Consider the following 14,466-nt stretch of genomic DNA (forward strand, 5'->3'; position numbering starts at 1 on the left):
TGCACATTTTCTCTTTCCAAACCTTCACTTTAAAAGGGGACTTCCAACAAATATCAAAAGTTTATACATAATTAAACCTTCAGATGTAACCAGTCATTCAGTGTGGTTTAATGTGAAATGCTCTGATAACTAAGACTCATGGCCAAATGCATGTTGTCTCTAAGATATATGTAAAATCCAATCAGGCTTTACTCGATTACATATAATAAACAAAAGTAGGTTCGCTAGTGACTACAATAACTGCATTTCAGATGCGCACGTTTTATATTCAAATCTCTCTTAATGACTGATTACATATGTACCACTAAATTATGTATAGTTATTATGAAGATGGGATTTCCTGTAAGAGACAGGCCGAGCTGTTAGGAAAGGCGGTGTCCTAGCACCTTGTTGGCATAGATAACATCATGCAAGATAAAAGTCCTATCGCAATAACCTGGTGAAATAGCAGCCAAATATAGAACAGACAGTATTTTCCGTGTGATGAAGTAGCCGGCTGAAAGAAGCTTCTGCCCTGCCTTTAGCAGAGTGCTGCCTGGATGCCATCAATAGGGAAAACAAAGTTAGTTAAACTTATAACTGCGGAATTGATTGCATCCACAACAAATGAAGATACAACCTCAGAGACTATGTATATTAACAAAGTTTAACTGAATGCTGCTGCAATGCAACGCATTCATTAAAACTAAGCCACAGATGTGTGTATGATTAATACTGTGGTCAGGACAACCTGTGAAAATGAAAAGGAACCACAGAGGCCTTAAGAGCTGCTGAGCCCTGGATGACCATGTGTGAACTTCACTAGTCATCACATTCTGCTTTCCTTTGCAGTCGTCACCTGTTAGGTTCCCAGGGATGAGGAAAACAGAAAATGAGGGGGGGGGTTAATTTAAGAATTAATTAAATAGACAGTTCTGTGTTTAAAAGAAATATTTTATTTATTTAACTTTCAGAAAAAAAAAAAAAAAAAAAAAAAATCATTGAATCTTTGATAAATAAGTTTTACTATGTAATTCTGCTTCTTATAATCCTAGTAATTCCAAAAACATTCATAGCTGAGGTCTGGACTCTTGTGGTGGCTAGGCACCTTATTTCTTTGATTCGTAAATGTTCTCTTTTGGTATCCATTTCCTTTTCCTTGCCACAGCTTCCATCTATTGAATTCAGTTCCTCTTTCAAGTTAGAAAGATGGACACATACACCTGCACACTCATTCAGTTTTACGCTCTGTTTATTCAAAAGTGAGAGTTTGTGTGTTTCACCAGGTTTTGAGTGGTTTCAATTTTTAGGAGATTTTCTAAGAACTTGTGTTTAATAATCCTTTTCCCACATTGTTTTTCTTTGATCTTCCATTTTCTTGCCAATTTTATATCCAAAAACCTCAGGAATCTCTCATGAAAAATGAATATCTTTAGCACAGCAATGCTAAAAAAAAAATTAAATAATAAATAAGTAACTAAAAACTGCCATAGATAAAGAACAGGTGTGTTTGTGAATAACATTTCAGCTTGACTGAAGGTTACAGCTCTCTCTGTTTACATTAGTGAATTATACTTTGTCTGCTGTGTTTGAGGACAAGCCTACCACAAGACCACCACAAATAAAGCAGGCATGGTTGCTGAATACATTCATTTTGGTGCTGGAATAATGATATTTCTGGTAAGAAGCAACTAAATGTTCCTAGAATCCTTTCCAGTGCAGCATGTTTAATTTTTGTTCAGAGATCAGAAACAAGGTCTGGGAATATATATATATATAAAATAAACAAATATATAAACAAACAAACAAAAACTATTCCCCAAATTTAACTCAACTCATATAATCAACATTTCTACATACAAAACTATCTAGGTTCACTGCTTGTTCTGGGCGGTAACAAAATTGGTTACATTTTCATTGCAGAAATGAGCCCTTTTTGTTTTGAGCAACTCAGGAAATGCTTTTAACTGTTTCAGTTACTCTGAACTTTCTAACAAGTCAAAAGGCTAAGTCTTACATGCAGCATCTAAACAATAATATTAATAACAATAATGAACTTATGTTTCATTTGTATGTATTCCATGAATGTGGGAATACTTTGCCCATTCGGCATTAAATGCATGCTATAATTCCAGATTGGTGGTGTCTGTGTGTAGTGCAGTGGTAACCTGCCCTCCATTTGTCAAGACTACTGTTCAAATCCCTGTCTGAGAAATCACACGACATTAGACCAATATATGAGTCCTTGGGCAAGACTCCAATGTCATTATAAGAGCACCTTATAATGCCTATATAGCCTTATGCCATGAATGTAAATGAAATTCAACACAGTCAAAGATCACAATACTAATACATACTGTAAGTCCACTCTGTGTGTGGGCATAAGAATAGTAATAAATTTTACTTACATAGAGGCCCACTGAGATTTTGGTGTTCCTCCTGAATCACCAGTTCATTTACATTCATGGTTCCACAGTAACCTGCATGACCTGCAGAAAACCAGAACAGCAAAGGAACTTATCAAATCACTCTCATTTCTGTCTGCCTTTATCTTATCTCTGTGACCAGAGCCCAGGATGTGAAAAGGTGGATAGAGAAAGGCAGAATTTGCATGTAACCAAGGTAATTCACACAGGAGGGACACCCATTTGGTTATGTGCAATACATCCAACTCAGTAAGAATGACACTGTAGCAGAAAGGGTAGAGGAAAGAGTTAAAGCTGTGATGGATAGTGAAAATCGCAGCGAACAAGCAAAACACACTGCAGTACTATGTGCTACAGGTTAAAAGATGACAAGACAGTATGAAACTACAGATTCATGTGGATTCACATTGGAATTAGCAATCCTCTCCTAAAAGCACAAATGTCTACACTTCAGCTCCTCAAGTGAAAGGTTTCAGTTCAATCATAACAAAAGATAGAGAGAAGACAGTCATCACAGCCAAGAAAGAATTGAGCAGATAATCCAGAGGCCTAGATGCAGAAATTTAAAACAGTTAAAATTCTGTGCCTAGTCCCATATGACACCCCTAATGAACCTGTGTATTTGATACAACAAGAAAATCAAGCAGGTGGCTAGAAACTAGGGCCCAACCCATGCACAATTTGCCTTATACAACTAAATGATATAAAGGGTCTGGCACTGGAAGACACATTTACTCATTAGAAAGCTAGCTGTCATGGGAGTTAACTGTTTGTAGATGGCTCTAAAGATTAGAGTCCCTGAAAATTCAAAGACTATTTTTACTACTAGTGCAACACCCACCCACCAGTGGTCTACACATTTTGGCCATACATACATTTCGGAAATTTTAAACCTCGAAAAATGGTCCATTGTGAAATTTTCCACATTGGTTGAGCCCTGGTAGTAGCAGCAGTACTCAAGCTTCCACTAGTACCTCCATTAGCACTGACACTGCTAGCCTTCCTCAGTCCAGCAGACTGAGCCAGCAGTGTGAGAGCTGTAGATGAGGAGCCGGTAATTCTCCTGAACACACTCACACACCAGTCTGTCACAGACCACAGCAGAGCTGCAGAAAGAGGGAGGTTAACACAGATACAAATATTAGCCGACATGTGAATGCAAGCATTTTCATTTCCATTTCCAAAATAAGTGGTTTCAACATCAAAACTTCAGACAACCTGGATGACCAAATGATATTTGACAGAGTTGATTTTCTATCAGGAATAAACTTGCATCAATTTTCACATAATTTTTAGTGCACAGTTTCTATTTGCTGAGTTTAACATACTGTGAGAAGATAAAACAGAAACTCAAAATATTACAAAATGCAAATGGTAAAATATTTGCACAGGCCACATTTCATATTCTCAAAACGTAAACAGTATATGTGCATTAAAATGTGAAGTTAGTAGACCTTGAATTTTATTTTTTTTCCAAAGGATGTCAACTATTCATTTAAAAAATGAATATAACTCATTTTACAGCACCTTACTAAAATCAATGGTGAGGGGGAAGGAGTGGAGGTGGTTTCCTACCCTCCTACAAAAACTATACAGAGCCCAGAGAAGCAACATCAGAGGCTTTGTTCTATCTATTACATGTCAGTGAAGTGTCACAACGATTTTGAAACCATAATCTTAAGATATAAATATTACATAGTGTTCCTTTAAACATCTGTGCCCAATCATTTGCACAGACCTGAAAGTAAATACTGTCAGAACACAGAGCAGCAGAGGAGGCTCTAAAGAAATTAAAGCTGGTGTTCTAACGGAAAGGCTTCAAGAAGGTTGTTAGTTTCTGTCAGTGTGATCTGAGGCCTTAGGGAGTTCCCTCTTCTCTTGCTAATTTGCAAGCAACATAAATCTCAGCATAAAGTCCTGATAAGACAATTCCCATCAGTGGTTATATCAATGAAAACCGCAAAACTTATCATATTAACTCTACAATAGACACATTTCGTATACAAGGGAACAGTCCCACTGCATAAGACCTAATTCATAGTCTAGTCCTCTAAATGAACGTTAAGGGGAAAATAAACACAGATGTATAATAAGGCAATTTAACAAAGACATAGCCAAACCCCCACTCCAACTCAACATGCTCAAATATTGCTCTGTGCTGCTACTCCAATAACCATCTAGGTTTTCTGTGAACTTATTTAGCATTAAATACAATTTGTCCTTAAAAAAGAGAAAAATCATCCATGCCGAGAAAGTCAGAAGCACAATGTATAGTTTAAGTGAAGAGAAAGAGGGCATCATTGCTATGAAGTAGTAAATACAGAAAGGCAGCAGGTGTAAGGCCAGTACCTTTGCTCTGCCGAAGACTGGTCAACAGGGCATTGTGCATGAACAGTGTAAATACACACACTACAGAGGCAGCGGCTTTTCTGGTGTAATGCAGGCAGATCTCAGAGAGTAACCCCAGCACACCTACAGATAAACCACACTTCTACTTTAAAATACATTCAAATGATCCAAAAAACATGGCATAAACAGTGAAACCCATGATGATGGGAGCTTAATCAAAAAACACATCCTCTTAATCTGCACTGATAAATCTAATCATTGTATGGGTATCTCATATAGTTAAAAAGCAATTAATATATTCAATAATTAATTAAATACAACACAACCCAACATGTCCTTGATACCTGATCAATCTAGAAAGCCCAGGGGGCCAGCAAAAATCCTCAGCAAGCCAGATAACCTCACCCAAATGCCAAGATGGTGCAAATGGAGAAGCAATAAGAAGTATTGCCTTTGGAAAAACACTTTTGGTCTAAATGATGTAACTTCAAGGGAAATCCTGCCCTGTGAATCACCCATCAGGGAGAACACCACTATATGCAGGGCAGATACATAAGGATAAATACAAGACACAACTGCTCCACATTTAAACCCAGAGGGCTCTATGAACAGGGAAGCATATACTAAATAAGTCATGGAAGAAAAAAAAAAAAATTCTCAAACTATGAAACAAACACCTACATCCTGATGAGAGCTGCAAGTCACAAAGAATGAGTTCTCTCACCGGATTTGTGTCGGCGGCTCTTCTCTCTGCTGTAGACTGTAGTGTAGGGAGACGAGGCTCCGTCTCTGGCATCAAGATGCAGGGCTGAGGAGGCGGAGTAGGAGCAGGAGGAAGAGGAGCAGGGTTTGGAGGAAGAGTAGGCGGGAAGAACATCTCTGGTCGCAGAGTGGCTGGAGGTGCAGTCTTTACAGATGTAGCTGCTGGTCATGGTGGATGTCTGCGTTTGAGCTGAGGCCATGTCACCATTGTTCACTGAAGAGAAGCTGTGTTCTATTTGAAGAGTCTGGTCTGAGGGAGGTGACAACGTAGGCTCAATGTCAAACAGATCCGTTTATTTTAAGGTCAGTAGCATCTACATCTAGGGTTTTCCGCCCCAGGTCTAAACTGCTCCTGACTTTTCTGTTTCCTGAACTCCACACTATTAGACCTCAGTATGCCTAACCTGGCATACTGTGTACAACCAAAATTTATTCTGGCTGCTCAGACCATCTAGACTAGTGTGATTACATCAAAGTACATAGGAAAGTCTGTTCACTTTGTCGCCATATTTGCAATAGCCCTGGACAGTTATTTCCAGTCATATAAGATCAGGCTCCCATCTTTATAACTGGAGAAAGAACTGGAAACTTAAGCTTGATTTTAAAATCACTGAAAATATCATGAATATTTTGTAGCTTTGGCAAAACCTTAATAATAATGAGCAAAACCTTGATTTTCCGACTTGTTGTTTCACATCGGGTATCACAAAAGCACTGACCCTGCATTAAAAGAGGTAAAAACACATTCTGCCACACTTCAAAAGCTACCGTGGGGTGATTACATGATTTGATTTGTGCCATAATTAGGCCTATTATGCTCTCTTGAGGCCCACAGCAACAGATGTCCCTGGCATCACCAGGGCTCAAACTTGCTTTTTTTTGATGACAATCATCGTCATGGCTTTGGCATATGGGAAGTGCTCATATTTGTACCTTAAATTAGCTTTAAAAGCTAAAAATTGTACACTCCATTTAATATTTTGGGTGCTTACTTTTGCATTTCAATACATAGAGTGGACCCTGTAAACTGCTTGTACATGGATTAAAACAATCAAAACCACATATGAATACTCAAAACTTAATATGCAATATACTAATAAATACTCAAAACTTAATATGCAATATACTAATAAATCTAAAGTTCATATGAACATTTAATTCTATTTACAACATTCATGGGATCTTATAAAATATAACATACCTTTGGGATCTCCATCCCCATCCAATCCTGTATTTAAAGAAACATAAGAAATATGCAATCACTGAGAACTGTGTGGAACAGAAGAGTGGTCAATATCATCAGAGGGAGTACGGTTTGAGGCACTGACCCCAGAAGCTGTCGACAACAGTACGCTCCTGTATGCACGACTCATCCAGCAGGGATGACAGGAGTGAGGCATCACTGGGTGCACAGCTGTGCAGGCTGCTGTTGTGAGCATATAGCACAGAGGACGACTGGTTCTTGACTGGTGTCTGAAGCAATGAACCTGAACCAGTTGTGGAGTGAAAGGATTTCCTGCTCTTTGATATTCTGAGAGAGAGACAGATGGAGAGAGATGAAAATGAACCCATTTTTATTATCTAAAGCATAGGCACATGGATTTGGAGCTATAGACAGACATTTAAAAGGCTTAGGAGACAGGTAACCAAAAACCTGTGCTAATCAAAATTTAGATCCCAAGAACATATTGTTATGTTTAGATACTAGCCAGGCTTATTCTGGTATGACAACATGTCATACGATGCCTTTGTCCATTTTGTCATACAGTGTTCAGGGTTTCCCGCAGTGCTTTACAATTAGGGTGGCCGCCTTGACAACATCGTCAAACCCCCTCCTCTCGCCCTTACAATTCGTTTTGTGCAATTTGTTCACTTTCTTATGAAGTCTTCCAATGAGTTTGCATGTGGTTTTCTGCTATGTCCAGTGATCCATGGTTAATCTAGCCATTGTAGAAAACAATCAATAATAAGATTCTTCAAAGTTCCAAAGCACATTCTCTGACTCTTTTAATGCGTTATTCCTCAGTTTTCAGTCACTTACACGCATTCCTAAGTATAATCCAGCATTTAAGGTGAACTGTGTGTCGTCTCTGAGTTTCCCCGTGGCTGTGTGCAGACTAAGTCAGAGCATGTGCTAAAACAATGCTTGTAAACAATGTTTTGAATCACTGATTTAGATTTGCACCTGATTTGTGAACTGATTCACTCAATGAGTCGACTCTACACTCAACCCATCGTTTAAGTTCCTCAAAGCATTCAAACACCACACAGAGCACATAATTCACAAAATATCAGTGGATTGGTATGACACCCATAACGATGACTTAATTTTTTTCTTGAGCTTCGATTTCTTGATTGCTTTGATTGATTGAAGCGCGCATTGGGGAGGTTACAAGGTTGTTGCCCTATTGTCCACCCAAACCGCCCTTCCCGGTCACAAACAAGTGATTCACAACCACCATGCACCCATCCCCGTCAAGAAAGGCACCACCTTAACTAATTGATGTTCTGTGGGAAACCCTGGTGTTTGAAGTCACATAAGTCTATTTTGTTGTGATTTATTTTCAATACATTTTGCAGTTAAATTTTGAATGATTTACCTAGGCATTTTGCACATAAATAAAATGCTAAAAGATCCCTGTGACTACTGCAGAAAAATTAAGACTAAAATTACATTTTGTTTAATAAAATGTAAGAGAGCTGCTGCTCACTTTTTCTCTTTGTGAACTGATCCTACGGAGTTGTAGGTGATGCTGCGGTTGTGTGATGAGTCCAATATGCTTTCATCCCGATAGAGAGCGGTGCCGGCATTAAGCCGGAGACTACGACGAGACATCCTGGGTGATTCGTAAACAGGAGCTAGTTTGTGCTCCTTCTCGTATTCCAGAGCAGATGAAGAATAGCTGGAGCTGAGAGACAGAAGAAATTTATTTACAGACCAAATTATTGTGTCACAGAGGTAGATAAAGTTTAGTCTTGGTATATAATATGTACCACAATATTCTGACACACAGACAATGCACTACTAATCCTACATTTAAAAATCGACAGCAAAAATGGGCACAAGGCTTTTTTTTATGTTATAACTTTACAAAGCATGCAGTTGGCCAGAGGTTCTAAGAATTAACTATAATCACACTACACACTTTTTTTTAATATATAAAATTACCCCCTCCTTCTTTTAAAAAAAAAACAAAAAAAAACAAAAACAAAAAAAAAAAAATCTCATGCAGAGAGAATACTGAGACATGGTATGTCCATGTGAAGAATGGCAGTTCCTCTTTGGCTATATAATGAGCAGGTATTAAAACGTAATGCTCAAGTCGGTGGTTCCATATGACTTTTAAATATTGCCCAGCAGAACAAATCCAAGGAAATACAGGCTTAATGCCAAATGCCTCTTCTCTGTGCTCTAGCTTTGTTATTATGCAACTTCACTCTCAAGTTTATGTAGTGGTTGCTGAGGGAAATTCACAATTACAGGTAGTGCCTCAGAAACATTTCAGGCAAACACATGAAGTGCTTGGACAGAGTATATAGCACACAGCATCTAATTTATCGTCTACATCCACAAGTACATCATGTGTTGGTATAAGTATCTATTCATTAGCATGTATACATTGCTGTCTGAAGGGCTCACCTTGTATGTGTGTCAGAAAATATAAAAGCTAACAGCAATGTATGGGTGGGTGATACAGCAAAAAAAAAAAAATTATATATATTAAATAAATAAATACATAAAAAACACAACATCTCTCAGTTAAGTGCTTCACATGTCTGTGTTTAATCTAGAATTGGCATCAAGCATGATTATACAACACTTCTAGCTTGGCGCCAACAACATTGCAATTTCACAAAGGGGTGCTACAAAACTAACACGATGCTAGAGGCTACCCAGATAAACAATGGTCACTTGTAAAATGCTGGTATTGCAACACAGATGGCAAATCTTCATAATGTTACCACTGTATCTTCCATCAGAGTAAACAATATTAAAAGGCTAAAGAAATAAACACTGACAATATTACATTCTGTTAAATCCATCAGCTGGAAAAGCAGCTGAAACCTTTTGCCTGAACTCTACACTCTTGCCATATGTCAGACAAAAAATATGTACAATATATGCTTGAGCATGTTGAAAATGAGCTCCCTGTTGCAGTTCCAAAGGAGAAGAATTTGAGGGGCGGTGGGTTATTTGAGTTGATTTATGGTGTAAAATAAGTCATGACTATTTCTTGTCACACTGCAATGTACATAGGCTGCATAAGCAGTTGAATATATTTGAACAAAGCCATAGATTATAGGTTAAAAATACAGTACTGCAGTGCATCTTTAAGACTTACTAAGATTTTCAATTATGTAAATATTGATCCCACAAAAGTGTTATTGCATGGAACTCACAAAATTAACAAGCATAAAAATAAAATAAAATATATAAAATAAACAAGTATCACCAACGCTGGAGCCATGTAAAATAAACTAATTAACTTTATGGCATATCTCACTATGGAGTCTATGCTCCAACTTTTTTAAAAAGACTTGTAGGTTCCAAAAGAACTTTCTTTAAATCTAAGGCGGTGATGTGGTAGGGATATTGCATTCCAAGGCTTTTAAGACATTTTCTCAAAACATAAAAACTCAAGATGCATAACAAAGCTTATCTGGAATATTATGTCAGAACAAATGAAAATGTAAACAATGCCAAGCTATAAAATTGTATGAAGTCTAAGAATACAACAATTCCATTTCAGTATACAGAAAACATCACAGCTCTAAATTATGTTTAATGATGTCCACTTCATGAAATAGGAAGCTGAACATTCTTGTAATTTTAATGACATTCCCAATATAAATCAGAAAAGCTTAATGTGATGTGATCTAATATATGTCAACAATAAATATGAAAGCAAATCTAACTTGAAATCAGAAATTTCTAGCATCAGCTTAGTTTGAGACATGCCATATGCATGTGGGGATAAAAGAGTAGGTAGCTTGAAATAGCTTAATCTCTCTAAATAAAGGCTAAGTAGAGAGATGGCAGCTGTATTCCAGTACAGGATGGGCCCAGCAGAAGAACAACAATGAAAACGACAGGAAAACCAAACTGGGAATACGCTGAGCACCACCCCCACCCCAACAGCCAGAGTTATAACACAGAATTACAAAATGGGGTGGGGATCTTTTCCACATACTGTGCCTGGCTATAATTCTAGAGGACTGAATGTTCAGCGAGAGAGAGAGGAAGGAGGGAGGCGGGGAGAAATAAAAAAAAAAAAAAAAAAAAACACAACACACCAACTGCCATCTCTCTGGAAACAATCCCAGCATTCATGTGCCTGAACTTTGGAGCTGATCTCATTGCAAAAGGGCTGCTGCTACGTTTGTAGAGGCCATTTGAGACAGCTGAATACAGTCCACTGGCAAGCACAGCATAAACGGTAGCTTCTAGTTCTGTTGCAGGATAAACAGTTACTTTTCAAGCCTGTGAGGTCTTTCTGTTTACAAAAAAAACTCAAATTTTAGACTAACACACTATTCCACCAAGTATTTCTATAAGAAATGAAAGCAAAGCATTACACACAGCACAGTCCAACCCCAGCTCTCCAGATCCCACCTGTCGTCAAGGCTCATGCCACGGAAAGCACCCGCAAACACACATCACTGTGTACTCTGTACACAAACACACAAAGGTCTTGCTCACACACTAGCGACAGAGCTCATCAGCCGACTTGAAATCAGGGCTTTACACTGTTCACTTCCTGTAGGAGACACAGTCGCTATCTAATGACTCAACCTGCTCCCTCCCTCCTTACCGCCCTCTCTAGGGACTTACTATACCTCTGACCATTTCTTTCTATCTATTCCTCAGTTGCTCCGTGTCATTATTACCCTCCTTCCATAAACATAAAAACAACACACTGACCTTTGGGCATTATCAAGATATATATACTGGCTTTGACTAGAATTCAAAAACCCTGTGTTGAAAATGGGACAAAATTTAGGGCTGTGCAAAAGTTTTTTTGGTCAGTTAACAGCAGCCTGTGTTGCTAAATTATGTAGAAACCTATTTAAGTTTAAATATATGTCTACCAATTACACACCTATTGCATATTTAAGTACAAACTTACAGACAACAAATACACAGTGATATTGTTTTTCACGCTTGCAGATTTCAAGAAAAGACACTGCTTTATAAAGTTAAGAGTTTGGAGTCTTGCCTTGAGTCTTAAGTCAATTTCTGTAGCATTCTAAAATCAATAGGCTCTGGGACGGAAAAAGCTTGTTCTCTCCTGAAAAAATAAAAAAATTTCCATGTCCGTGGGTGCATCAAGCTAAAGAAACTCAATAATATTGTCTTTGATTAATATGTGGGGTCGAAGATCAGCAAACCATGAGGTTCTGTGTACGTTTTTGTTTTGAAATGGGAAAAAGTGTAATGTCCCATTATATGATTTTTATATTTTAAAAAAATGCAAGGAAATAAAACAGGGCATCTGTTTGTTTTCTGAGGTTGTGAGCAGCGCAACCTGAGGCACGTTCACATTTAGGCTACTTTAGATCTTTACTCAAGCTCTGCAGGGTGGCTCTGGAACCATAGTACAAAATGCTCCAACTTTAGCATGAACTGGTTAAACAGACAACAGCTATGGGAACAGTGAGAGCAGCAAGGCATCACACTCACGCAGTCACATTTGCATAGCCAAGCCACCTACCTACATTTGTTTTTGGACTGTGGGTGGAACCAGAGGACCTAGAGGTAACCCACGCGAAAGCAGTGAGAACACACCAAGCTCTTCACAGACCCTGACCTAAGGCAGAGATTTAATCCACAACCTCAACACTACCTGCAACATGACTAGTTTCCTCCTGTGGCTTCATTAACTTTGCCCAACAGCTGAGCATTAGACATTGAAACACATTTAAGATTTTAACAGCCATTCAGAGTCAAAGCTGAATCAGTAACAATAAAAGCAGGTCGGCACTGAGGAGCTGCACTGAAGGAAGTCAGCCAGATCCTTAAATGACGAAGCAAAATAGCACGGCACTGTGGGTGATATACTGAATATATTGTATTGAATTGCAGCTTGTTCTCTGTGGGATGTAGAAAGACTAAGGTTAGGGCTGAACGATACAGCCAAAATTAATATCACAATAAACTGCTTAATTATGGTCAATACAATCTAAGTCAAATACCTATATGAACAATACAATAATCCACAAAAACTGCCAAGAACAAATAAGTAACCTCTTGGTTACTGAAACTTTATATTACAAGGTATAAAATAAAATTCTCAATTAACTCAACTGTTTTTTGTTTTTTAAAGCAGCCAGCAAGTGATTGCTTCTTTCACCTTATTCTATTGCTCTCAACCTCTTACAAACACAGACACTCGCTTACCCATCCAGAGGACTCTCCTTGCTAGTGTGACATACATAACTGAGATGTGTGTTTTTCGAGTAGGGAAACTACGAGGAAATAGTGAATGACGTGACACTCCAAAGCAAGTTTATACATGCTGAGTTTGAAAGTGTTAATAAAAGATTAAGGCCTACAAAAGTGTTTTGAAATGCAGCAGCACTGGATCCATCAGCTGGCAATGGGCCGAGTTACTGAAAGGAAGATGTTGAACAAATGTGTAAAACACGGAATAAAAACCGCTGTCACAAAAGACAGCAGAACCGCAAGTACCACAAATTAGTTTCAAATTTTAAATGCCACCCACTATCTTTTTTTATTTAAAAAGTTTACTCAATCCCATACGACACAAAAAAGGCAAAAGAAATCACAGAAGCAGTAACTGATTACATCACCATAAACAGGGTCTTTATGTGCAATTGCACTTTTTGAATAAATTCAGTTCAGGGGGAGAAAAAAAAAAAAATCCTGTTTTGTTTAGCCGTATTTGACTGTGATTTCCCCCTCTTTGCAAGCGTATAATTTTTCCAATGATTCCAGTTACTGTGTTAACTTTTGATAATGTGTGTATAATGTGTCACCAATATTCTGAGTGCGGCATAATTGAACATCACAATGGTTTAATAAAGTGTGTTTTGGACAAACGCAATTGACTGTCCAAAAACACCTGACCCATTCCAATCCCCTTTAGTACCGTTTCAACATCAGTCATTCCATTAGCTCACACTAGCCGCACACCTGAAGTGCTTCCACTAACTGACTAAATAGTTTAATAGTACAAGTCAAACGAATAGCAGGGATGCATGTTTAAGAAAGGATGAAACATGCATTTAAAAAAAGGAAGCCATTTAAGAAACCAAACCCTAGAAATCATTAGTTTCTCAACCCAAAAGTGATAGATATTCTATGTTCAATAATTAGAAGCTATTAGTGATAAAAGCTTCCCCAACAAAACACAAAAAACATCCACTGAATTTGAAGCACTCCCTAATCAAATAATTCTTGCAATTTTTCTGCCACCACAATCGTCACAGCAGGTATGTTTTGAGAAACACTGTCATAAGTTCCTTTCACTCAAAAGCAGTAACAATACGATGTTAAATTAACAGTCAGAATAGAGTTAATCATAAATTTGCTAACAGTGTACTGTGTGATCATGTGCATGTATATGGAGTCATTAACATCTGTTTCAAGCTTGGGTTTTAGAACTGGAAGTATATCATGGTTGACATAAGGCTTCAGGTTATGTATACAAGTTCACCTGCAGCAAAAACAGCCCTTAAACAACCTAGAAAAGTGAGAAAACTTGTCTTTTGTAATCTAAGCAGACAAGAAGCCCCTAGGCTATTTTTGATTCACTGCAAAGAGGGAATGTGTAATGTCAAATGTGTGACAGGAACAGTGTCATTCCTTTGGCCTCAAAAAAAAACCAAAAAAAAAAAAACCAACACCACAAACAGAGCCTGTGTCACTCAAACACTTTACTCTGTTCCCACACACACATTGCACTAGCCTCTCCATATTAGCTAGCTT

General features: G+C 38.0%; 1 protein-coding gene across 9 annotated transcripts in view; it reads right to left on the reverse strand.

Moving 5' to 3' along the window:
- The window catches only part of sun1a (Sad1 and UNC84 domain containing 1a), a 28,330-nt gene that overhangs the window by 9,059 nt on the left and 4,805 nt on the right, over positions 1-14,466 (reverse strand). For 3 of the 9 annotated variants that reach the window (XM_066663045.1, XM_066663042.1, XM_066663046.1), the window contains 9 exons: positions 8,228-8,425; positions 6,845-7,047; positions 6,718-6,744; positions 5,479-5,766; positions 4,755-4,877; positions 3,281-3,511; positions 2,388-2,468; positions 731-838; positions 437-535 (listed from right to left, as the gene is read on the reverse strand). In XM_066663045.1, coding sequence (XP_066519142.1) covers positions 437-535; positions 731-838; positions 2,388-2,468; positions 3,281-3,511; positions 4,755-4,877; positions 5,479-5,766; positions 6,718-6,744; positions 6,845-7,047; positions 8,228-8,352 — 1,285 coding nt within the window. In that variant the 5' untranslated portion in view covers positions 8,353-8,425. Of the gene's footprint in view, positions 1-436; positions 536-730; positions 839-2,387; positions 2,469-3,280; positions 3,512-4,754; positions 4,878-5,478; positions 5,767-6,717; positions 6,745-6,844; positions 7,048-8,227; positions 8,426-11,097; positions 11,163-14,466 lie in introns of those variants that run through there. The other 6 variants (XM_066663043.1, XM_066663044.1, XM_066663047.1 and 3 more) reach the window with 6 other exon arrangements.

This window comes from Hoplias malabaricus, chromosome 3 (genome assembly GCF_029633855.1).
Source record: "Hoplias malabaricus isolate fHopMal1 chromosome 3, fHopMal1.hap1, whole genome shotgun sequence".
NCBI classification, from domain to species: Eukaryota; Metazoa; Chordata; class Actinopteri; order Characiformes; family Erythrinidae; genus Hoplias; species Hoplias malabaricus.